This window comes from Ambystoma mexicanum, chromosome 13, assembly GCF_040938575.1.
Source record: "Ambystoma mexicanum isolate Mex_15411 chromosome 13, UKY_AmexF1_1, whole genome shotgun sequence".
Classification (NCBI taxonomy): domain Eukaryota; kingdom Metazoa; phylum Chordata; class Amphibia; order Caudata; family Ambystomatidae; genus Ambystoma; species Ambystoma mexicanum.
Window position 1 is genome coordinate 626,349,441 of NC_090938.1, and position 25,013 is coordinate 626,374,453.

Sequence of the window (25,013 nt, forward strand, 5' to 3'; positions counted from 1 at the left end):
GCGTGGGACACGGCACCAGACTCCTCACTCCCCGACGAGATGACAATCTGGGAGGGGAGCCAGGCCTTGCATCTCCGGCTGGTGGTGCGATCCCTGCCGCTGCGCTCCACAGCACCCTCTCCGCCCTCTTCATCAGTTGACGCTGCAGACAGGGAGAGATAAAACACATGGATCAGGGCACAGTACAATGGACTGATACACACATGACAGTTGTACATGAGTGGCATTGTCAAAATTCAGACATGGGATCACACTCCACAACACACATGCCATTTGTAACCCCACACATGAGCACATCCACAGCAATATTGCACCATGCAGCACCATCCATACACATACAACAGCATGAGTCTCCAAAGCTGAGCCTGACATCATATGAAATACGGGGAGTGCACAACACATGCACACATGCCACCACACTTACATGCATGTGTACATGTCCAACAACTGTCACAGTGATGAGATCGACATCCAAGTCACATCTGGCATTCAGTCTTCTACATGTCAGTGCCAAATGCATCCATGTTGCATCACGGTTGCACACTTGTCAAATACACACACATGCACGTGTACACAGTGCAGACACATGCAGCTGGAACCACCATCCATGTGTGACACCACAACCATGGCAACATACATACACAGTAATGCATACTTGGGTGCTCCCACACCGGCATTTGGCCTTCATGCTTACCAACACATACACCATCCATGTGTCTCACACATGAGAGGAATCACATGTCTCAGCCTCATGCCCCTGTACATTCACATCCATACATGGCCCTACAAAGACACATTTGTAACCTGCACACTACTGGCACACCACAAAACGCACAGCGTCCAATCAGTATGCATGTACACTTACAGCTCGACTCCAGGCGGGTCAGCCTCTCAAGGACCTGGACATGAAGCGCTGGGCGTGTGCATTCCAGGACCCTCATCTGGTGGTCTGACACCTGGCCCCGGCGCCCCTTAGCATCCGCTGCCTTCAATCAAATGGCACTGGGCCTTGACGAGGGTCCTGGACCTGAAGTCCTCCCAGCGCTTCCTGACATTCTTGATGTCGCGGACTGCCACACCCTCCACGTTGATGGCAGTCACAATGTCCATCCAGATCCTGGTCTATCCTTCATAGTCGGCGCACGAACTTCCAAAGAGAGCATCATGCTGCCCCAGGACTTGCTCCACAGGACACCAACTTCTCTGGCACTGAAGATGGTGGCCCTCTGCCTCTCTGGCTGGGGGTTGCCAGTGGTGGTAGATAGTTTAGTGCCCGACATGGCAACCCCAAAGGCAGGTGTGGGTGGGCAACTGGGTCCTGGAGCTGGGCTGTGGAGAGATGGTATTCCATTCGGGAGTTTTGGTTCCAGCAGGCGTGGTCACAGCAACTGCACCCCTGGCTGACGTGCAGGCAGCAAATAGCAGGGCACTTGGGCAGCAGGCAGGCAGTCAGCAGCATATGGCCGGTGGGAGCATGCAGGGGACTCTGTGGGGCAGTAATTCGGCCTTCTGGGCAGGAGCGTGGTCTTCCGTGTGTTTTTGCGCGGCCAGCTTGATACGGAGTGATTTGGCATGTGAAAAATGTGCACGTCAGCATGTAATTCAAGGAAAGGCCCTTAGCGCATAAGCGCGTCTGTGACATTACACACGCGGGTGTTTCCCTCTTGACGGGGTGCATAGTGAATCAGCACATGAAGACAAAGCATGCACATGGCTTCATTGGACCAAAGGCCCTTAGCGCGTTAGCGTGTCTGTGACGTGTGACGCGCAAGGGCGTTTCCCTCAACACGGGTGCATGTTCATTGTACACATGCAAAAACTGCACATCCGAGTGTCAACTCGTGTAATTGGAGGAAAGGCCCTCAACGTGTACACGCATAAGTGACGTTGTACGTGTGGGCCGGTTTAAAAGGTACATGTAGGACGCCATTTTCTTGGAGGTGCTTTTTGTGGAGAGTGAGTGGGTGAATTTTGTACTTCTTGTCGGTTCACACGCGATTACTTCACGGCGTTTCAAGTCCGTACTCCCTGTTACCTCTGACAGCTTTCAATTTTTTTGGTTGGGCCTGTTTCTTCAAACAGCATTCACTTCTTCTTTTGTCCTGTTTCCTCAGACAGCGTACAAATCTTCTTTTGGCAGGGGTGTTGCCCACGCACACATGCGCGTCTTTTTCACGTTCTTTTTCCAGGCATACGGTGAGTCGCGTACATATTTACCAACTGTGCTCGCCCCGTGTGTCACGTACCCCTTCAGAGGTCATTGTAGACTGCGTGTATTACACGTACGCTTATTTTTGTGTTTCTGGGTGCCACAGCGTAGTGCGGGTTAATTTTTCCACACACACGTGGTCTACAAGGGTTGTGTGCACGTTATTTTTTGATTTCGGGGTGCTTTTGCATTGCGTGACCTGACTTCTTCCCCAGGGGTCACAGACAGCCTTGCTAGAGCACTAGGGTATGAATTCCATCTAGTACCCTACCCCTTTCACCCCCAATTACCCAGGACAATCGTTTACTGCAACTCCCATACGCACAACAACATCAGTGCTATGGTTGGGAGGTGACCAAGCGGTAAGGGAGGCAAAGGTGGCCGACCTCCAAAAGGTTGGCGTGGTGGACGTGGTAGGAGATGTGGCCAGGATTTGCAGGGTGCCCCTAGACCCCCAGGTGTGGAGGACCAATCAGGTACACCCATGCCCCCCATGGTTGTGGGAAATGTAGCTGACACCATTCCCAGCTCAGCCCTTGTTGGACCAGACCATTGTGGCACCTCACCCAGCACAGGATGACTCCCAGGCTGACTTCCAGGTCAGCAAGTCTAAGCCACGTGTGGCGGTGCAAGTTGGTGTCACCAGGCTATGTGGATCTGGGGCAGCAATGTCATCTGCTGCCCCAAGTAGGCAGGGTGGGGAGGCTGCAGGGGCAGCTGCAGCTCTATCCACCCCAGCTCTGAGTCTCCCAGTCGGGACAGTGTCCGTCCAGGTCCATCAAACCGACGTTGCCCCTGCAACATCACCTTCAGCCAATGCCTGCACCAAGACCTATGGTCATTGTGCATTCGCACACTCCAAGTACCCAGTCCACCGGTGCTACTGCCCCTACTGACCAGAGCGGCGTAAGCCACTCAGGCTCCGATCCACCTTTGAAAAAGAAGAAGAGGGGTTCTCTGGCACTACAGGCTGAGACCCCAGACACGGCTACACATTCCGGCACGTCAAGGAAGCCTAGCGTTAATGACACCGAACTTGATGCACTTGTGGCCAATGTGTCGGCACATAGCCGCAAAATGGTGGTGACTGCAGGGTGCAAGACAACACCTGGTCAACGTAGGGCACACTGGAAGACCATCGCGGACCGCATAAGTGCCCTTGGATTTGTGAGGCGCACAGCTGATGATTGCTACAAGCGGTGGAATGACCTAAAACACAGAGCAAAGAACAAGCTGGCCTCAAATCATGGCGCTACTCTGGTGACTGGCGGTGGGTCTCCACCAGAGGACAACAAACTCACTGAACATGAGTCTGTTGCTGGAACCTTTGTTAAAGAGGAACGGATCCAAGGCATGGGAGACCTACCTGATTACAACACATTGTCCGGTGAGTGCCCATGCATGTGTGTGTAACCCATGTGTATGTTGTTGATTTAACGGGTTCTGATTGAGTGCCAGGTTGAGGGTTTGTACTCCTGAGTGTTATGGGTCACCCATGTGCTTCCTCCAATACATTCACGTGCCTTGGATTTGGGTATGACAGTATCCCTTCTGCCCACAGTAGCCAATTAGCCCAACATTACTAAAGTTGCCCTTGAATTGTAATCTTGCAACAACATTGTTCTGTTTTTTTTCTGTGTTCATTCAGGCTGATTGTTTCTATTATCACATTTTTGCTATGCTTTTTTCAGCCCTAATGCCACATATGTGCCATGCTTCTGTCATTGTTTACACCACACATTGTGCCACATGTGTTACCTGGTTATGTGAATGATTAGACCATTCAGGGCGATAGAGTATTGGCCTGCTGCAATTTATTTTTAGGGCCTGTTTGCATGTGGAACATGATAGTTGTTACCTGTCATGTTAAAGCGAGCAACCATTGATGTGTACACCTGCCTACAATCACTGTATTATTGTACACTGGATGTGTTGCAGTGTGTGGCACATGCATTTTTTGCCACACTATTTAGCATTTTTCATCTCATCATGTCCATCTCACATGGATGGGTGACAGTACTCATTCACTGACATATCACTGTAGTTGTCTAATTTACCAAGGCTATGCTACATGCCATCTGTGTGCTGGCATGTGTCATGTATGTGTATTGGACAGGCCACTCACAGGTTAATGTGTGATGCCAGTGCTACCCAGCATGCAGCAAATGTGTTGCTTTTCCATCTTGGTGTCCTCAGTGTCTGCCTTTTTGACTCCCCTTCCATCTCATTGACAGTGCATGCATGCCAGGGTTATAGTCATGTGGGACATGTGTTAAGCATGTACATGATATCTGTCTTGTCAGGCCTATGTGTGTGCTATGGTGCTCATGCCTGTTTCCATTTGTTGTATTTCATGTTTTTGCAGGTGAAGACACACTTGATGCTGGTGAGGTTGAGGAGATGGGGCAGACCCAGGAGGAATCTCAGCCACGACCAGGCAACAGTGGAGCACGTGGTGTGGTGGTGGGTGAAAACCCTTTCTTACTGCAGAACATATTGTCCAGGAGTGTCTCTGGGTTCACCTCCCCAGACCTCTATTCAGGTGCTGGGTAGGATGATGAGGCTTATGTGCTGTCGCAGATGAGTTCTTCTGGCAGGGTTTCTGTTCTGTCCAACCCACCTGCACCAGGGGTAGAACGCTCTATGGGGATGTCAGTGTTGGTAGGTCCACCTTTGGTGGTTACGGATGCAGGGTCACACTCCACAACATCTGATCCTGTTCCAGGGCCAGCAGATCAGAGGGGGAATGCAGTTCTGCAGCCTCATGCAGTGCCAGCACAGCAAGGTGCAGATCACCTTGCCCCAAACAGGTGTGGTGCCCGCCGACGTGGTGGCTGTGCGCCACCAGGCAATACTGTATGGGAAAACTCCATGTACAGTATGGCAACCCAACAAGCAGCATCAGTTGAAATGATGGCTCAGGCAAAGGAGAGGGTGGTCACTTCCATTATCCCCCCTGAAAGGCAGATGGAGCAACAACAGCAGGCAACAGACTCCATTTGCCAATTCCACAGGGAAAACATGTTGGCGTCCAACAGGGACCGACGGGCGGCACTGGAGACTCTGCGCAAATCCATATCAATAGAGTCACAGGGCCACAGGGAAACCCTGAGGGTAGAACTCCATAATCTCAGGAAGAGTCTGCTTGAACTTGAGTCTTCCCGAAATATTAGGGCTGAACAGCAGCTGGAGCATCTCACATGTGCACTCTCAGCTGAGCTGCAGGCAACACATGAGGAGATCCGGGCATCACACAAGGCCATGCGTGCAGAACTGCAGGCAACCAGTGAGGTGCTGCATGGGGATCTGCGCACTATAATCCTCCAGAATCAGACCTTCCAGACCTGCATGCTTGCTGCCATGGAGGACCATACCAGGGCTTTGCGTTGGCTGCCTCCCACAGTGCCACCACCACCTGATGCAGCAGCAGAGGGTGAAGAGAGCGACAGCAGTTCTACCACAATGGCATAGCCGTGCAGGCCATGAGCCCATGGAGGTATTTTTATTTTTCACAACATCCACGCAGGTGGGTGTTGGTGTGCACCCTCTCCTCGAACCTCCTGGGTGCCCCCGCCCTGGGACCCCACATGGCCATTTTTTTTTTGTTTGTTTTTTTTACAGTATGTTGCCTTGTGTTGTTCCCGTGGGCATCCACTGTGTATTCCGGCTGGGCACATGCAGGCTTGTCCTGAGTTTGGGTTAGATGCTTGGGTTCCTGACACACACACCCCTCCTGCTTCCCGTTTGCATGGGCTTGCAAAGGGTGTGACCAAGTGACAGTGACTTACACAGTGACATTGGGCTCCCTTGAGATGTGTGGGCAGTCTGTAGTCAATACTGTGTGGACATCCCTAGTGGGTATTGTTGTTGTATTGAACACTGCATGGTGTATTGATATGTGCTTGTGCATCCATGTCTTCCTCCTAATTTGCAGGTTCCTTTCTCATGTCTTCACAAGGCCGTCTCCTTTGCAGATGGAGTTAATGTTGTATGCAGTACACTGACACATTTGCGTGGCAGCAACACTCTACAGTTGGAAGGGGTCGATGTGCTGGCTTATTCAGGTTGTAAGACTACCAATACTTTGACTTAGTACTGTCATGGTTTTGCAATGTTTCATGGTGTGTTGCTGTATTGTGTTGGTGGTAAGTATTTGGTCATGTGTGCTGTTTGTTATTGATTACTGGGAGCAGATTGTCTGTGGGCAGTTTCCATTTGGGACAGTGCACTTTGTGACACTTGTGTCAGGTCTTGTGCATTGCTTTGTTTGCTTTCACATTGCATGACATGCCATGGTAAGTTGGGTAGCGGAGATGTTTTCATGTTGTGTTTTGCAAGGGGGTAATCATTCTTGCAGCATAGATGTATGTCTTTTAATGACACAGCATCGGTTGTCTTTCGGTAGGTAGGGATGCACACAAAGTAACACTTCCAGGTGTCCAATCTCAGGCTGGTACGGTTGTGACAGTTGACTCTCCCTTATGTCATCATCATTGATTGTCAGCTGGTATGTGCCAGGGCTGTGTGTACTCCACAGGGGTGTGAATTTAGGTGAAGTAATTATCCACCAGCTGCGTACGGGTTGCCTCAACACGTGCCCTTTCCCCTCCCATGCGCAGCGGCCGTGCATGTGGTTGGGGATGTGGGGGCACCACAATGTCCACCGGCAGGACCCGGAGTGTTGCAACGTTGTGCAGGACACATGCTGCCACTATGATGCTGCACACTACTACGGGAGCATATAGTAGCTGCCTACCAGAACGGTCAAGGGAGCGAAAGCATGACTTGAGCACTCCAAATGTGCGCTCCACTATGCCCCGGGTTGCAATATGGGCTGTGTTGTATCTTACCTCGGGTGGTGTGGTGGGGTTCCGAATTGGCGTCATCATGTGGGTACTCAGAGGGTAGGCACTGTCCCCTGGGGAGGTGATGATGGGTATCATTACTGGGGTTGTGACATTACTCAGTATCTGCATGCATGCATGTGTAGCAGCATTTATACTCACCGAGCAGCCATGTATCGCCATGCCGCACAGCTTCTAGGTCCCGGTTTAGGGTTGACATTCTGTAAATGAAACTGTCATGGGTGGACCCTGTATAGTTGGCATATACTGAGGTGATGATTCCCTTGGCATCACATACTACCTGCACATTGATGGAATGCCAGTGCTTGCAGTTTCTATAGATGTGTTTAGATTCCCTGGGGGGACGTAGAGCCACTTGGGTGCAATCAATGGCAACTAGCTCTTTGGGGAAGTGTGCCACCCCATAAAAATCCTGGATGGCAGCATGCCTTTCTGCAGGTGTTCTAAGCAGGTATATGTGCCTGCGGACTGATGGGCGTGCAGTCATGATGGCCAACACCTGGTGTAGGCAGCGTGACTGCGTGTCCTGTGACACCCCCCCACTACAGCACTTGTCCACTGAAATGATCCAGTGGCCAAGAAGTGCAGTACATTAAGCACCTTTTCCAAGGGGCTCAGTGCTTGGGAACACAGGGTGGGTGATTTGAGGTCATCCTCCCACTCACTCACCAGGTCAAGTATTATGTGAGGTGGAAACCTGTACCTCCCATACACCTGGTCATCAGGCATCCCAAAAATGCTGTTTCTGGGTGTAAAAATTATGGGCCTGACTATCCTCCTCCTCCTCCTGCGGTATACCACGACCACTGCTGCGAGGAACGGTATATTCATCGTAGCATCTGAGCATGTTTGTTGTTTGCGTGCACTTTTATGTTGTGCGGGTCCACGTACGCTTGCTTCCTGCTGGCGTACATGTTTCCGGTTTAGCGCGTCTTTTTTGGCGCACGCGTTAGCCCTGTTCCATTCCATGAATACGTGTTGTAGGCACGCGTGTGGGCGTTCCGCCCATTTGCCTCCTGTACTTCCCCCATAACGCCCACATTTTCACACGTTGTTCCCCATTCCTCGTGTTACGTTCCGTGTTCTGCCTACTTTAGTTGTGTGCGCTGCGCTATGTGTGCTTTTGCTGTGTGCGTAGCGCACGCTGCTTGATGTTGTGTGCGCCCGCGTGCGCCATGCAGGATTTTAGTGCACATCCATGGTTTTACATGCGCACAGACTTCCATGAATCAATGTGCGTGGGTTTTGCTGCGATTTTCGCACTTGCACTGCGATTTGCACGCTTTTGTACGCTTGCGCGGAAATTTTCAGCGCACATTAATTCCATGAATCGGCCTGTAAATGTACTATTTGGTACACCCTTAGATGTAGCTAGTGTTTCTAAAATGATATGTTTGCAGTGGTAGGCATAAATTGTCCACTTAATAAAGGACAGCCAAATAAAATCCTAGCTCCTATATGATTGTATGTCTAGATGTCTCCCTTAACCAATCCCAACCCAGTATAGGTTATTTTCACTATTGCCACATACTATGATGTCACTCTGAAGCATAAAGGAGTATATGAATTGTATTTTTTGAGGAAAGAAAATCAATCAGAGACTGAGTATATGTCTGTTGATGTTGATTGTAACCTCCCGGTTTCAGATAATTCTTAATAAAAATGTAACTTGCCATCTTCTTGAGTTTGTCTGGTTATTTGGACTCAGAATTACTCTTGTGTAGTCCAATTCATTACATATACACGTTTCAATGGGCCATAAACTCAAAAGCGCCCTGAAACAGACTCAATGCTGTTGAGCATCAAGATCTTCTCAAGCACCGGGTACATTGTGGTTCTGTCCCCCTGGACCTTCTCTGAAGGCCCTAGTGACACTTGTAACCCCTTACTTCCTAGGTGTAGAAAATAAATAACCTTGAACAGTTAAGAATGATTGCGTTACTGACTCCCTTCCTGTCAGTAGACAGAGTGCATCCCTTTCCTTGGTAAAACTGTCTGTCTTCTGTGTTTCTTTACAGGGTGGGTTGTATTTTGTAGTGTGCTAGAACTGTCTGTTGTAATAATAATAAAGTAGATATTTTAATACAACCATGACTGGACAGTCTGTTTTATCATTGGGTAATAATTGTATTTTCGTTGTGTTGCAACAAATCAACGATCCACAACCTTGCGGAGATAAGCCTGCAGTTCCGTTCACGTTACCAAAATTGGACAAGGAAGTCTGTAATTTACCTCTGTTCCAATCTGTTTGGATCCCTTTTGGCGTTCGAGAAGTGTGGGGCTGATTGATGGTTTAGAACCGATATTCATCCTTGGACCACTGGTGCCCTGGAAGTTCACACACACCGTGATCTGGCATGGCAGCAACCCAGGCGGTTGCCCCGGCTTGTCGACCGATATATATATATATATATATATATATATTATAGAAGCGCTATAAAAAGGCTAATAATCAATCACTTCAGGGGGGCGCAGAGGTGTCACCAGAGTCATCCTCTTTCTGCGCACATACATAGTTTTTTTTTTTTTTTTTTTTTGTCAGCGAGGCCTGTCTCGGTTCCACCATATGCACACCTATTTACAAGGACACATCTTAATTTCGGAGCTCCAGGAGTTGGTCTGTGGGAGTACTGTGAGCACATGTGGGCGTGGGACGCCAGGCTGGAGAGCAGGAACCTGTCCTGTGGGTATCCGGCCGGTGCCAGGCAGTGGGATATCAGCGCCTGCTATTGGTCGTTTGGTAGTGCCTCGAGGAGTCCCACTGCTGGTTATCCAGAACCTTCCTGCTACTGCAGGCTCGTCTCTACCGTCGAAGGGCGTCTTCAGCCGCGGTGATGGGGGATGACAGGCAGCGCTTAACGTGCCTCTCAAAGGGATGAAAGACATTTGCTTGAAAGGCGAGTTTTGAGCCCCACCCTATGTCCCCCTCACGAAGATGAGAAACAGTCTCAGGGCGACATATTTTCAAGGCGAGTGGGCAGGTCGCTTTTGTGGAGCAGATGCTGAGCTGGCTGCAAGCGATTGCTCTTCTCCGTGCGTGGGTAGGGGTGTGGTGGCCGGGCGGGGGGTAGGGGTGTGGAGGGGAAGGGAGAAGTTTGAAATGCAACTCCCCTACTCGGGCTATAAATGGGCCAGCCCGAGGTGGCTAGAGTGTACTCCGTGCTCCTGACACCTGAAGCAGACCCAAGGCCACTCTACCTGACCCAGCAGCAGCCATGCAGACCAGGAGAGGCTTCTCCAGCCAGTCCATGCAGAGCTTCCCCAGCAGGGGCAGCATGTTTGGGGGCGGGGAGTCCGTGTCCTTCAGCACCGCTAGGCAGAGTTATGCCAGCGCTGGTGGCTCTGGCTTTGGTGGGGGCTCCTTCGGTGGTGGGGCTGGGGCAGGCTTTTCGGGGGGCTTTGGTGGCGGTGCCGGGGGTGGCGGGGCTGGGGGCTATGGGTTCAGCTACAGCTCAGGTGGTGGGGATGGAGGAGGCATCATTGGGGGTGCTGGGGAGAAGCAGGTGATGCAGAACCTGAACGAGCGCCTGGCCTCCTACCTGGACAAGGTGCGGGCCCTGGAGGAGGCCAACACCGAGCTGGAGACTAAGATCCGAGACTGGTACCAGAAGCGTCAGGGCAGTGCCGCCGCCGGGTCCGCCAGCGACTACAGCAAGTACTACCAGATCATCGATGACCTGCGTGCCAAAGTAAGTGGCCACGTGAGGTACTCACCGTAGCATCCGCGCAATGCCTTGTCTTACATGCATGTGTCTTGGAACAGCGATCCCACAGCAGGGCCCCGAGGGCCCCAGTTCAGGAGGCCTTGGGATTACACCCTTCTGCTGAGACACGAAGCTGGGCCCATGTCAGGTAGGAGCGGAGACATCTAGCGCTGCCTGTGCCTTTCGGCACTTGTTACGGCGCTTCACCCCCAAGCGTGGGACTACAAGTGCCAGACGGCAATGTAACACATCTAAAGGACAGGAGGTGCCACTCACACCTGACATGATCAAAGTGGGACATGTACATGCGCGGTCCTGCCCCAGGAACATGCAAGCGTTAAACGTGACGTGTGTCCTGCACCTCCTAGAACACAGGGTGTGGCCGCACAGAGTGACCGGGCAATGGGGGTAATGGTAACGGGGCACCCTCCACCCCCATAGAACAGCGCTATTCAAGCTTATTCATGCCCCCCCCCTTGAGTAAACATGCTGTTGTCGAGCCAGCTTGAGGATAAATAGTGTTTAATGGTCCCCTCCTCCCCCAACAGTTACCGTGCCCAGTTTTTGTACAGCATTACCCCCCTCGCCTCCTCCGGCGATCCTTCAGGCCCCTCACTGGTGGCAGCCCCCCAGTCTGAAAACCGCTGCTCAGGGCGCTGCCCTCTCAGGCTCCCCAGGGCCGCACTCCAGGCGCACGTGCATCCTCTGGGATTCCGGGGAGCCCGTCTCTGAGATGGAAACAGTTCGTTATTTCAAGTTGCAGCGCGTTCTCCCCACGGCGGGCCAATGGGATCGATACCAGCTCGGCGTCTGGTCCCTGATCACCTGCCCGTGAAAGAACAGCCCCAGGTTGGTCCTGCGGGAGGCGCAGTAAAGTCAGGCTTGGCACAGGCTGGCAGCGCTCGTGTCTGACCGCAGGAAGCGCAGTAAAGTCAACATCGGCACAGGCTGGCAGCGCTCGTTTCTGACCGCAGGAAGCGCAGTAAAGTCAGGCTTAATTGGCACAGGCTGACAGCGCTCGTGTCTGACCGCAGGAAGTGCAGTAAAGTCAGGCTTGGCACAGGCTGGCACAGGCTGACAGCGCTCTTGTCTGATCGCTCGAAACGCAGCAGCCCTTGCACATGACAAGCAGCCCCCGAGAATACCAGGCTCCGTAGAGATTTCCGGGCAACCACATGTGCCAACACTTACCCGTTAATTTACTCTAATTCAAATGCGTTTCTACAGGTGGTATATATATTTTAGTAAACGTTTTGCTTTTTTAAAAATATTTTTTTTGTTACAAATGCCAAACATATGAGGCACATATGGGTAACTTTCAGCAGCTGATTAATCGCTCACGTACACATGCCGTAAAGACCCTTAGAGGGAGAGATTAATTGCACGATGATGGCTTCTTGTGTAGTTTAAAAAAACGCATCACAACGCCAGTTGTTTTGAAATAATTCTAGCTAGAATGGGAGGTCCGAAACACAGTCATTGTTTTCGCCTGCAAATTAAACTGCGTCCTAACTGTTTATAGATGAAGGGGATCGAGCGCCCCGTTCTATAGCGCACACTTCAACCTGATTCACTTCTAGGCGCATGCAGTGATTCAGGGCCTAGCTCACATGATTGAGGCTAAATCGAGAGTATTGCAAACTGAAATGCTGCACTTGAATGAGTGCCCAATCCCTTGCCCACCAGTGTGCAGGGTGCGTGTGCAGACAGGGGACACAATAGCTCACGCTGCTAGATTTCCCCTTCCACCATAGGCCTCTCTGCTGAGAGTACCCATACGTAGAAATGGGGGCTCTGTGACGCGTGCACAGCTGCCCACCCGGCGGTGGACCTAGACTGCCAACTCACGCACATGTGTGTTATGGGATACACCAATGCACGTTAATTCATTGAGGTTCCTACGCACATGGCTTAGTTTAAAACCATTCAGCTATTGGCAAAATGTCCCGTGTATAACCCCAGAACATTCCCCTTACACCTCCTATACACCACAAATCCATTTCTGCTAACTAACTCCATGCCCCCAGAGCCACCTCTATGCTATCATGTCGTTTTAGCCAATATCATATTGCATGCTGGGACTTGTAGTTTTGTCTATTGAATGATGCATATAATTTAGCTTGAAGCTAGCACTGATGTCTGAAGCCAGCCAGCACTGATGCACTCAAGCCAGCCATGTACTCAATGACAAGGGACCTTGAGTACATGGAACCCATGGCCCACTGGGTAATGCTGTGCCACGAAAGCACCTTTACAACAAAAAGAAACAGGCTTTGATGACTTGTTCTTCATATTCAGAGTTGAGTGATTGATAGTTCAATGGTCAGGCTGGTCCATAGTAAGTGATTGCAGACTGAAGACCTCCCTGTGCTTTGACCCATTTTACAGATCAGCGCTGCAACCATTGACAATGCCCGCGTGTTGCTCCAGGTCGACAACGCCAGGCTGGCAGCTGATGACTTCAAGCTCAAGTGAGTATATGGCTGGTAGGGTCGGACTGGGCCATCCAATTGTCTCGGGCACCAATGAAAAAGTGTGCCAGAGTTGCAAATGGCTATTCATTTCTTTAGTGACAGACTGTTTGAATTATACCCAAGGGTTTATTATTTTTTTTTTTATTATTATTTTTTGTTAAAATGTGATGCAAATTGTGCATTTTAAAGAATATTCATTCAGTAACACTGGTCAAAACTACTAGCTGCATAGCCAAGTAACTCATCAAACTGGCCCACATTGGCCAAAAAAGTGGCCCACTTTAAGCAAAAATTGGCCCACACCAGCATTCTGCATTTTGGGTTCAGCCATGGGACTGTCTGTGCAGTCCGAGCCTGATGGGTGGAACTTTATTGCAAGAACAAGAGGTCACTGCTCGTTCGAGAGATTAAATACGTAATGTTTAATGCCTGTTAGGATAGGTCCCTGTGATGTACTGTGATTTTATGTATGACTTGTTGATAATTTTATGGGATTTTATGGAATTCTATCTGACATTTGATATTTTTTGTCTTTTTTTTATATTACTGATACTTTGTGTAAAGTTTTATACTAAAACACATTAAATAAATAAATAAATAATAATAATAATAATAATAATAATACAATTCAACCTATTCACCCACAGAGAACTTGTCATGAGTGGTGTATCTAAACCCAGAGAATGAGTCCCCAGCTCTGCCCGCTTCTTTTGCATTGCGTAGCATGTAGCAGCCTCCTGTGGGGCTAACAGCTGGATATTGTCTCGGGAGGACAATTTAGGGGCAACGTACTCACCTTGGAAGCATGACAACACGTAGCAACACAGATCCTTGGTTCAGCGCTTAGAGACCTCTGGGTTTTAAGCGTGTTATAAATAACATATATCATATCAGGAGGGAACAGGCTCAAACTCTTGCTCACAGTCATTAACTCCTACACCCTGTCTTTGTCGTTCAAGGTACGAGAATGAACTGGCCATGCGCCAGAGTGTGGAGGCTGACATCAATGGTCTACGCAGGGTCCTGGATGAGCTGACCATGTCCAGATCTGACCTGGAGATGCAGATCGAGAGCTTGACCGAGGAGCTGGCCTTCCTCAAGAAGAACCACCAAGAGGTACAGTGCCAGAGTCCAAACGTGGAAACCAGCATGAGACTTAGCTCATCTCTGAAGCCCGGCTTAGTGCGTCTTCTAGTCCAACACTGCCCGACTCCTGTTGGAAGTGGAATGGACACCTGATGTTTTCAGCACTCACAAAGTAGAGTGCTGGTGTATATTACAGCCACGGAAGGAGTTGTGTGTCTACTGAGAGCTGTGGTCTTATGGGAGGAGAGGTTGCCTAGTGGAAGATGGTGGTGTGACCAATTGAGAGGTGTCTTCAATGCGGGGGGCTATGGTTTTATTGGGGATCTATGGACTAGAGAAAGTGCTGCAGTCTTGTAGGAGGTTTGATCCAGTGGCAGAAGGTGGTGTGTCTACTGAGAGGTGTGGTTTTATGGGAGGAGAGGTTGCCTAGTAGAAGATGGTGGTCTGACCAATTGAGAGGTGGTCCTTCCTAGTGGATTGTTTGAATTCTAGTGATGGAGGCATGATCAAATAAAAGGACGGGATCTAGTTAGTGTGAGAGTGCTTACATATTGTGGGAGGAGCTATGATCTAGTGGAAGAGATGTGCCATCTTGCCGAAGTATCTGTGCTTAGTGTTATTAGGTGCCATGTTGTGGGAGGGTGTGTGCTCTAAAGTGGTGGTTGATGTAATGAGAGAATATGTTGTTCTGTGAAAAGGGTGTAGCCCAGAGGAATGGATGCCATCTTGTGGAAAGGACATGGTCTAGTGTACCTTTCTGTGGTCTATTGGATGGCCGTTTGACATACAGCAGGGGTCTGCAACCTTTGGATCGCCAGTTGTTTGGACTACAAATTCAAACAGTCCACACCACCATGATCAATGGTGTGGGATCATGGAAGTTGTAGTCAAATGCATCTGGAGATCCACAGGTTGCAAACCCCTGACCTGTAGGGAGGAACTGTGGTCTATTGGAAGAGGTTATTCTTTGGTGAAAAGGATACAATCAATTTAGTGGCAATCAATCTGACCGGGAGTGCCATCATGGAGGGAGGTGTGGCATAGTCAAACCCAGTGTCTTTTAAGATTCTAGTTTGGGTTTTTAAGTCACGTGATGAAGCTTCCTTCTCATTACGTTTAATTCATGTTCTGTAAACACAGGAATTCCTTTCCTTCTAATGCAGCCCCATGGCCTCTTCCATGAAAGCTAGTGTCCAACAAACGGGACACATAGGTACTTTGCTCCAGTTCCTTCCAGTTGAAAACCAATGGGCTACTTGTTGTCCTCAGGAATTGCAAGGCGTTTCATCCAGTGCTGCCGGCCAAGTGAGTGTGGAGATGGACGCGGCTCCTGGCAATGATCTGACCAAGATCCTGAACGACATGCGCGCTGACTACGAGGCGCTGGCAGACAAGAACCGCAGGGACGCAGAAGCAGCGTTCATGAAGCAGGTAAGAGCAGCCCGCATGCACCATGTGTGGGAGGCGCCAATCGCAGGACATGATCACATGCCTACGCCCAGTTCAAGCAGTGGTCGAAGTGTACGAAAAGAAGTAATGGAACTATGTTCTCTGCTGGCCTGTCCCCGCTCCCCACAAACCCCATTGCTATACACCCTCTCCCACGCGCAATACAAATCCCTAAACACATGCGCCTGCTGTTTAAGGGAACGTTCAGGGCAGTGCACTGAAGTGCAAGTTTCAACTTCTTCCTACACATTTATTTTAAAACAGAACCATTCCGGAACAGTTTTAAAAAAAAAAAAAGTATAGGAACAGTAAAACTTATTTTGAAAAAGTAGAGGAGCACTGCTCCCAAACGCACCAGCCCACCCCATCATTGATTACAATGGACTCCACACTGGCTGCGGAGCCTTAACTATGCTCTTTACGTTTCTTGCCTCAGACTGGGGAATTGAAAGCGGCGATCTCTCAGGAGGTGAGCAGCGTGCAGTCGAGCAAGAGCGAGGTTTCGGATCTTCGGCGGACTCTGCAAGGGCTGGAGATTGAGCTGCAGTCGCAGATGGCCATGGTAAGTGACGTTCTCTCGCAATCAAGTGGAATATGTTTTAAACCCCAGGTATTATTACACATCTTCTGATAATGTTCCCATTATTTTAGCAGCAGTTCTGGATACAAAGATATCTAGTAACATTAGCCTTTATGCAGAAAAGTGATATTTGAATTATATAGACCTTATACAAGCATGGCAAAGCCAATAGTTTTTTTGTGTGTAGGCATAAAATAGGAATTTGCCACGCACTGCCATAATGGTACTACCTGGCAATAAGATGGGAACAACTGGAAAATGGTGCATGTACTTAGGTATGGGATAGCGGAGAATGGCAAATGCCTATGTACTACTACCTGTACACAATCCCATACGGTTGGCTTTGCCAATGCACGTTTTTAACAAGACTTTATTGCTTATAAACCAAGGGGCTGAAGACACACTTGGTTAAAGTATTTTTATTTCACTAGTGACAACTGCAGGTAAGCCATTCACTCTCAAAAGACTGCTTGGAAATTATCCTTGCAGGCTTGCACAGCGTAAAGTTTACTGTTACTGCTTGAAAGAGCTGGCTCAAAGAGATCCCTGGAGGATGTGCTTTGAGCAGGGAGGGGCAGGGAGTTGGTGGGAATGGCCCATAGGGATTAGCATGGCTTTGGGCAGTTACTGGTTAGAAAAATAACCAATAGCATACCTATGCTGTGTGTCCCTTCTCATGTCTCTGCTCTCTTCTAGCCATACTCCAAAATGAAACATTTAGACCCTTATTTCATGAAAGGTGCTTCCAAAGCTTCAACAAACAAAACCAACAGGCCAATGTTTGGAAACACTAAGAATCAAAGTTAAAATGAAATATTCTGTGCTTCATTGGGATTGGTAAAGATATGTGGCAGTTTCAGCCATTCCTTATCTCCCCATCCTACTCCACCACAGTCCATGCAGCAACTTTGAGCTAGATAGGTTGAGTCAGACTGCCTGAATTGCCAGCATCCCTCCACTGACCATAGATCCAAGTGTTTTTCTACTCCTGCTCTTAGTGTTCTAGTGTGCCGGGGAACCTGGGATTTTGTAGTACAGCTTTGTTACTCTTGATCTTCCGGCCAGTGGTGGTCAGGCCACCTGCTTTACATGCCCTGCGTTTCTTCACAGAAAAGCTCCCTGGAATCAACCTTGGCAGAGACAGAGGGACGCTACGGGGCACAGCTCTGTCAAATGCAGCAGCGAATCAGCAGCCTAGAGGAACAGCTCATGCAGCTGCGCGCCGACATGCAGCAGCAGAGCATGGAGTACCAGCAGCTGCTGGACATCAAGACGAGGCTGGAAATGGAGATCGAGACCTACCGACGCCTTCTCGACGGCGAGTTTGAGTAAGAAAAGACACTCATATATAGCTCAAGGATGTCGTTTTAGAGACAGGATCAGCACATTGCAAGGCTGTCTATAAGAAGGAGCTGCAGTGGTACCATACATTTCAATAAAGCCAAAGGACCCACAGGCTTTAATGCAGTCATAGCTATGGCCCCATTGACTTTAATGCACTGATACCAATAATTATTCTGAGTGGCCCCAGAGATGTCTATCCTGTCACACTCATCCCTCCTGTCAATGTCTCTGCAAGCTTCCATGCACACTCATACCTGCTCCAAATGACCCCCACAAGCAGATATTACTGAAGCATGTTAGCAGTAATAAAAAAAAGAAAAAACACTGTACTAGTTCTTTGCACACAATCAGCAACAGTAGCTCACATTCCCATAATAGCTTCTCAATCAGAATGACTATAAATGGATCTATAACATTGAATGACCATAGACCTCTTGTGGATTGCCACACTCAGCTCCAGGCTTTGAAGGAGCCATTCGAACAGCCACCAGCAAGGATCCTAAAGAGTATACTGTGCATAATGGAATCTCAGTTATAGCCAAAATAAATGACCCCAAACACTTCAATGGAATCTTTCTCATGCATAGCCCCAACTGCTCTCAAAATGTCATCAGAGCCTAATGTGTGGTCTTCTCGTTTCCCTGGGTAACGTTCGTGGCTGTGTGGTTTTAGTAACACGATAAATCAACCTTTCTATCAATCTGGCAATTAATCAGTCAATCAATTAAGTAGGCCCAGCATCAGAGGCCCACCAGACTTGAATGGCATCACATTCATATGCATCCTCAATACCACTCCCTTCTAATGCAGCTTTACACGTGGCCAGAGAGAGTGGCCGAGTTGGCTTTAATGTGGTCCAACTCCCTGCCAGCATCGACTGACCAACATGCATCTCACCAATGGGCTTTTAAACATAAAGGTACAGCATGGCAGGCCATAGACTTTAATGGAGTCGGTAACCTTTGCCATTCATGGACACATGGAACTTCATAGTGCTTCATTCACCCACAGACTCATTGTTTTATACTCCATAAACAAAAGTTGAGGCCCTTCTCCATCGCAGACCTTGCACTACACAAAGTCAAGCAAGAACTCAGAATGTGATCAGTGGGCCCATGGCGTCACCAAACCCTTTCCCTGTCATGGCCACAGCCATCGCCGGTAACCATAACATGTTCACAGACCCAAGAAGGACACACCTGAGCTATAAATCATCAATGCATGAATTATAGGGAAGGTCAGCTGCGGGGAGGCTCGAATGGACCACCTTGGAAAGGGAATTCTGTCAATAACAAAAGAAGCCTCACTACGTATTCCCATTATTAGCAGCACCACCTGAGGTGGAGCTATGCCTAACATAGGCCTGCCTTGCTTCTGCAAAGGCCCCCAAAGCACATCCAAGTGTAGGCCTCTCCCTGTAAGAGAGAGTCTATTCCTCAGTCCTGAATTTCTCTTGATCTGATGCAGTGGAACAAGTGATATCATGGCAGGAGGTGGGCACTGCTCTATCTGCCAGATCATCATTGGCACACAACTTATTCTGTAACTGACTGAAATGTATTTTTGTTTTTATTTTGCAACAGCAGCGCCAACAAATCCAGCAAATCCAGCTTCCAGGAATCGTCCAGTAAATCTTCCACAGTGTCCAGTGCCAGTGCAGTGAAATCGTCGACGTCGTCTGTGGATAGCAAGAAAGGTACGCAGGCGTGTGCCCAGTGACCTGGGCACGCTCATTTCTTACAATCCTCGATGTCCACGTTGTAAGAGCAGATACTCTGCTGAGTTGTCATGGGTGTTGGATATATGGCAGCATGTGCCTTCATTGGTAGTCATTGCCTCTGGAATGCCATCAGGGTAGGGGTATGTCCAGTTCTGAGTTCACATTTTACTCAGAGTCTATAATGCAAGGTGGCTTAAAAGAGAGACGTTAAGGTCTCAGTTTATTTCCCAGAATGCATATCAATCTGTGTTTCAGCACACAGAAGTCAAGCATTACAAATCTAAGAGACAACACGATGTGTGTGTGTGTGTGTGTGTCTGTGATCAATGTGTGAAAGCCACACCTTCTGAAGCAGGGGTCTGCCAGCTTTGGCTCTCCAAATAATTTTGAATATAACATGCATCACTGCTAACCTGATGTGTTAAGAGTGGGGGATCATGGAAGTCGCAGTCCTCTATATCTTGAGGGATACAGGTTCTACAGCTATAAAGGGCGATCCCACTCAAGAAGTAAACACAGTCATTGATGGCCCCTCTTGCCTTTCACTAGCAGGGTTTGCTGTGCCGTTAGATGTGTCCATTGGTCAGGTCAATGGAGAAGGGACCATCATGGATTGAGGAGTGGGATATGGCACTGCCAGTGTACTACCATAACTGACATTAATCACACCTTCATCTAATATCACTCTGAGCTCCTCCCACTGAGCGTGTAATCTGCCCAGTGTCTCTTGACACAAGAACACTGATCTTATGATGAGAGCAGGGAGACTCCAATACCAGTTGTGGGTGCCCAGGCCTCCATTTCTAGGGGTTACATTGTGGCACTGTAGCATGACGGTTGCTGCTTTTCACGTCATCACAAAAGGAGGCCGCTGAGTACATTACATGTGTCAGGATCCTCGTGTTTCTGTAACCCAGTTCTCATTTGTTCTCGCTCTTTCCCGCCGATTCTCCCGATCCCACCAGAACCAGAATGGTGAAGACCATCATTGATGAAGTCGTCGACGGCAGAGTGGTTGCAACGCACATCGAAGAGGTTGAACAGAAATATTAAGAAGACGATGTTAGAGAGGAGCTGGCTTGCCTAGGAAATAGAAAGAGACAACGTACACAGCCACGCCGTACTACGTTCAGTTTAACTTGGCGCCATGATGAATTTAAGAGTTCAAAGTTCTTCTAAATGAAGCCTTTAGACAGAGAGGCCTCAAAGATTAACACATTAGAAGTGTGCATTATATAACTGCCTAGTAGATTACACCTTTAAAATTATGAGTGTCCCCTCCCTTGCTCCTGGTATAATGAAGTCAAAACTGCAGGGAAGGCAGGGGAAGAAAATGTTGAAAACTGAACAAACATGTATGTCACAGAGTAGCTTTTGGATACATGAGTAAGATAGGCTTTCAATATTAAATATCTCTGTTTTCCCTTTTCCCTGCCTCCTGAGAACAGAAAGCTGGTTAGAAGAGGTGGGGCTGTTTGATTGCTCTTGTGCACACATCATGACCCTTGAAGCAAGGCATTCAAAGACAGGGGCATCTGGCAAAAACGCAGAAGACTTAAATCTCCTGCTTCATCTCTTGATTTATAAAGTGTTGTATAGAAAAAAGTAATGTGTGAGTTGTGTAGATAGATGCAAAAGAGAGGATTAAAAAAGCCAGGCAAAAGAAGGATTGAAAGGGAAAGGGGTTAATGGGAACATGGCTAAAATAGGGCAATTTACCAGATCCAAAAGTTCTACCCTTAAAAGGTTTATATGGGCACTACAAGCAAAAAAATGCAAATGCAGTCCAATTTGCTCTGAGAAGGTGTATCAGTGCAGAGTATGGATATACTCCAGGGATTATGCAGGAAGGGGACGTTTTATTAAATCTGTTATATCCCCAACCCTTCCTCCTTCCTTTATCATGGCTGCATTGTCGCTCTTCTAATGTGTTCAAACTGCTCTAGCCTCTTTTTTATTTCCACGACTATTTCTACATAATGTTTAATGAAATCCTGCAGTCAAAAGTATCCTGGTCAAATCACATTATGTTCAAATGCCATGGATGCTCGACCAACCGTTCCCATTCAATGTAAAAAGCTCATCTGTTTCTCTCTTTCATGAAATAAAGTGTTTCACTCAAGCAAGCAATACCTGTCATTCTCTTCTGTTTACCAATGGGGTCTGGTCGTGGTAGCTCATGTCCCTACTTTCTGAAGCATAGAGGAATGAAAAATAGTTAATTGAAGTAAGTGCTAGTCTCTGTCATGTGTGTCCTGCCTGCAGAACTCAGATTCCAATCCAAGCAGGACTGACTCAGCCCTTCATCCATCCAAAGTCCTTACATTGAGTGCCATGAAACATTGGCTAGTAATGACAGCTAACTTTCCAATACATAGAAACAGTCAACATATTCCATGAAGAGCTATACCCAGTGTAGTAGTTGCCTCAATAGACTTGTACCTTCAAGTTAACATTGTACAGGGAAACCAATATAGGGGCAACAGAGGAAGCAAGTGTGTATAATGTGCCTGTCTTCTCATTATCCGTTGAATATTCTGCCCTGTTCCAAGTGGGTGAGTGCCTACTTTGAAGATGTAAGCATATCACAGTTTGCAGTCTCACCAGAGATGTCACTGCATTTGTCATGTGAGCCACATCCATCAATCGTGCGCTGGTGTATAAATGAACACCTCCTCCACATTTCATGACATTGGGCCTCATTACGACCCTGGCGTTGGACCATGGTGCTAACAGCACCATGGTCCATGCCGGTAACTTACCGACACCGCCATGGCGGAATGGGGAATTACCGCCCCATTCCGAGGTTGGTGGGGCGGTAATTCCCCATGCCACCATGGTCCTTCCCCATTCCCATTTTTGCCCCTTAGGGCTCAATGGGAATGGGGAAGGCGCTAAGTACGGTGCCGCAAATTGCGGCACCGTACTTAGCACCAAGGTCCCTTTGCGGGTTGGTTTTTAACGCCTGCAAAAAACAGGCGTTAAATTCCCCAACCCGCAAAGGGACCTCGTAATCAGGCGCTAAGGGATTACCGGTACAGGTACCCTTACCGGTACCGGTAATCCCTTAGCGCCAGGGTCATAATGAGGCCCATTGAATACCCCATCATGTTTCAATCACTGTGATAGTATTAGGTAGGGTAAATTGTGACTAGAATGGCACACAAGAGTGCAATGAGTCCAAAACTATATGGTGGGCTAACACACATTTAAGTTGATTGATAAGTGGGAAATGGGCCTGGAAACTCCAAATTCCAATCATCAGCAGGTCCATGCTAAAAATTTCCATTGGTGACAAAAACATAGAACATAATTGTTGGCTTGTGAGAGATGCCCCTGAACCGGGACAGCCGACACAGCCCCTTAAGATGAGGTAGCAATACTTTGAGATGAATGGGGATGCAGAAGATACTCAAACATCAATAATCAGACTGACTCAGAAAGTTGGCAAAAGGTTGACTGTTTTAATGTCAATTATCTAAAACAGGGAGTACAATGGACATCTCACAGCATGGTCTCAAAGAAATTAATAAAAAAACATTCTTTTTATAGCAAAAATTGATAATTGCGGATGTCAACTTATGTATTTGCTAACATCATCCTACGTAGCAAACTACAAAAACCGAGTGGCAAATGTGATTGGGTCTAAAGGAACATCTAAGTATATGTTCCCTACTAGTCTAAGAAAGTGGCAGGCTCTTTATCGTCAGGTGGGGCAGTTAAACCCTCCCTTCAAACAGGTCACCATCAACTTCACTAAATACACAATAAATACACAACGTCCCATTGGTTACACAAGCTATAGGGTCCTTCACTATGCGGCCCCCTATAATTGGTTGGCACTCTACATCCATCAGTACTTTTCCCACCTATGCCAGCAGCACACAGGCTGGACTTCCAGGTGCTGGTGAGCTGGTCATAACCATATTTTCCCACCAATTATCATATCATCTATCATCACCTCTGTGGTCTGCATGTCAATTAAGTCTTTGAACTTAGCCTTGGAAATGTTCTTTGCTCTGTAGAAAATGACGGAGTGGAGGCACGTTCTACCTCCCTGCATAGGTGTGGTTCATCATGTATGTCCAGTTCCATCCATCCATGTGACTGTAGACTACAAATTTGAGCTCTGGTGCATTTAAAGGACTCTTATTTAATAAACATCTGCCGTCTTCCTTGTTTTCGTTCATATCTTCTGAACAGGAGTTTTGGTCAGAGGTGTTGCTAGGGGGGGCTGAAGGGGTTATAGCCCCGGGGCTCATGGTTGTAGCCCTGGATAAAAACTCAGGGCTACAACCAAACTGCTAGCTAGCCCCGAGTCCTGAGAGTCCTGACATATTTGTGTAGCCCCAGATCTTTTCCAGACCTAGCAACACCCCTGGTTTTGTTCTTTCGCACAATTGTAACTAATGTCTGCTCATCCCAGCCTAAGACAACCTTGGCTTCCTGGGACTGGTCCAGCCTTGTCCTCTGAGATTCACTCCTGTAATTCAATTGTTTTTCCTAACTGCAACACACTGGAAAAAGGCCTTCTTTTTCTGGTCCAGCTGTGCTATAATGCGTAGTGGAATCGTCCCTAATCCACTCACCCTTATCCTTGCCGCAATCTATTCACTACATAGCTAGACTCAAGAATACTTTGTCTGCGTTCCCTTCTTTGCATCTGTACATGTGTAAAAAAACTTGATATCTTCATTGTTTCTGCAGCATAAACCTCTTCATTTCGATCGCGAAATGTTACCTATCTTCAATGATTTCTTTGATACTCATAGAATCTCTACATTCCCGTGTCTCTGCATCTCTTCTGGTGCCTTAATCTTGCTTCATGTGACGTCACCAATCTGCTCTTTTGTTCATTTCTGACTCTTCTTCTGGGATTTCATTCAAATGACCATCATACTGTCTCGTATGCAGGTATGGCTTTCTCAATGGGAACCTTGCCTCTAGCATTCTCCTTGGTATCGGTTTGTTCACTGGTACTGCACGTGACTCACACTCTGGTTCCCAACATATAGGCAATATGGGCGAGATGCTTGAGGTAGGGCTACTTGGCTCCTTCTCTACACTCCCCCCTCAGGGCGATTCATTGACCACTCTCTCATCAGTATTCAAATCCAGACATCCTTGTCTGAAGAAATGCTTTTTCGGGACCCATATAATTATCACTCCTTTTAGACATCCAGCTGATTCCACATGCTCATCCTTGTTCCAAGTCATGAGCATGCACTGGCCACTTGAACTGCAATAGATCCATTTTCCCACATACTTCTTATGGTTCTTTGGATAAAGGAACTTCGTTGCTTCAGGTGCATGGATACTGGCTTTCACAAAATCTCTGATATCTTCATCTGTTAGCTCTTTGGTTTTCCATCCTGATTCAACATCGATCATGATCTTCATCCCTATTTCTTTCTTTGCAGTCTTCTTGCATTGTGAGATAGCCAATCTGATTATACAGAATCCAAGTATGGTCATCATCAACAGGGCTCCAAAGAATTTGAACATATCTGCCATCCATAGTGGAACCCACGAAAAGAGTGATCCAAACCAACTGTCATCAGCAATGTCTTCCACTTCATCTA

The 25,013-nt window shown here is 48.0% G+C and overlaps 1 protein-coding gene across 4 annotated transcripts; it reads left to right on the top strand.

The window, feature by feature from the left end:
* Window positions 1–10,208: 10,208 nt before the first annotated feature.
* LOC138521592 (keratin, type I cytoskeletal 47 kDa-like) lies at window positions 10,209–20,945 on the top strand. 4 transcript variants are annotated; one of them, XM_069634536.1, is made up of 8 exons: window positions 10,209–10,763; window positions 13,167–13,249; window positions 14,212–14,368; window positions 15,608–15,769; window positions 16,224–16,349; window positions 17,478–17,695; window positions 19,295–19,406; window positions 20,386–20,945. In XM_069634536.1, exons 1-8 carry the CDS (start codon window positions 10,290–10,292, stop codon window positions 20,482–20,484), a joined length of 1,431 nt encoding a protein of 476 aa, XP_069490637.1. In that variant the 5' UTR covers window positions 10,209–10,289; the 3' UTR covers window positions 20,485–20,945. The 4 variants fall into 4 exon arrangements, with proteins under 4 accessions (XP_069490637.1, XP_069490638.1, XP_069490639.1 ...); XM_069634537.1 differs by having other exon boundaries at window positions 19,298–19,406; XM_069634538.1 differs by having other exon boundaries at window positions 19,295–19,407; window positions 20,397–20,685.
* The last annotated feature ends 4,068 nt before the right edge of the window (window positions 20,946–25,013 follow it).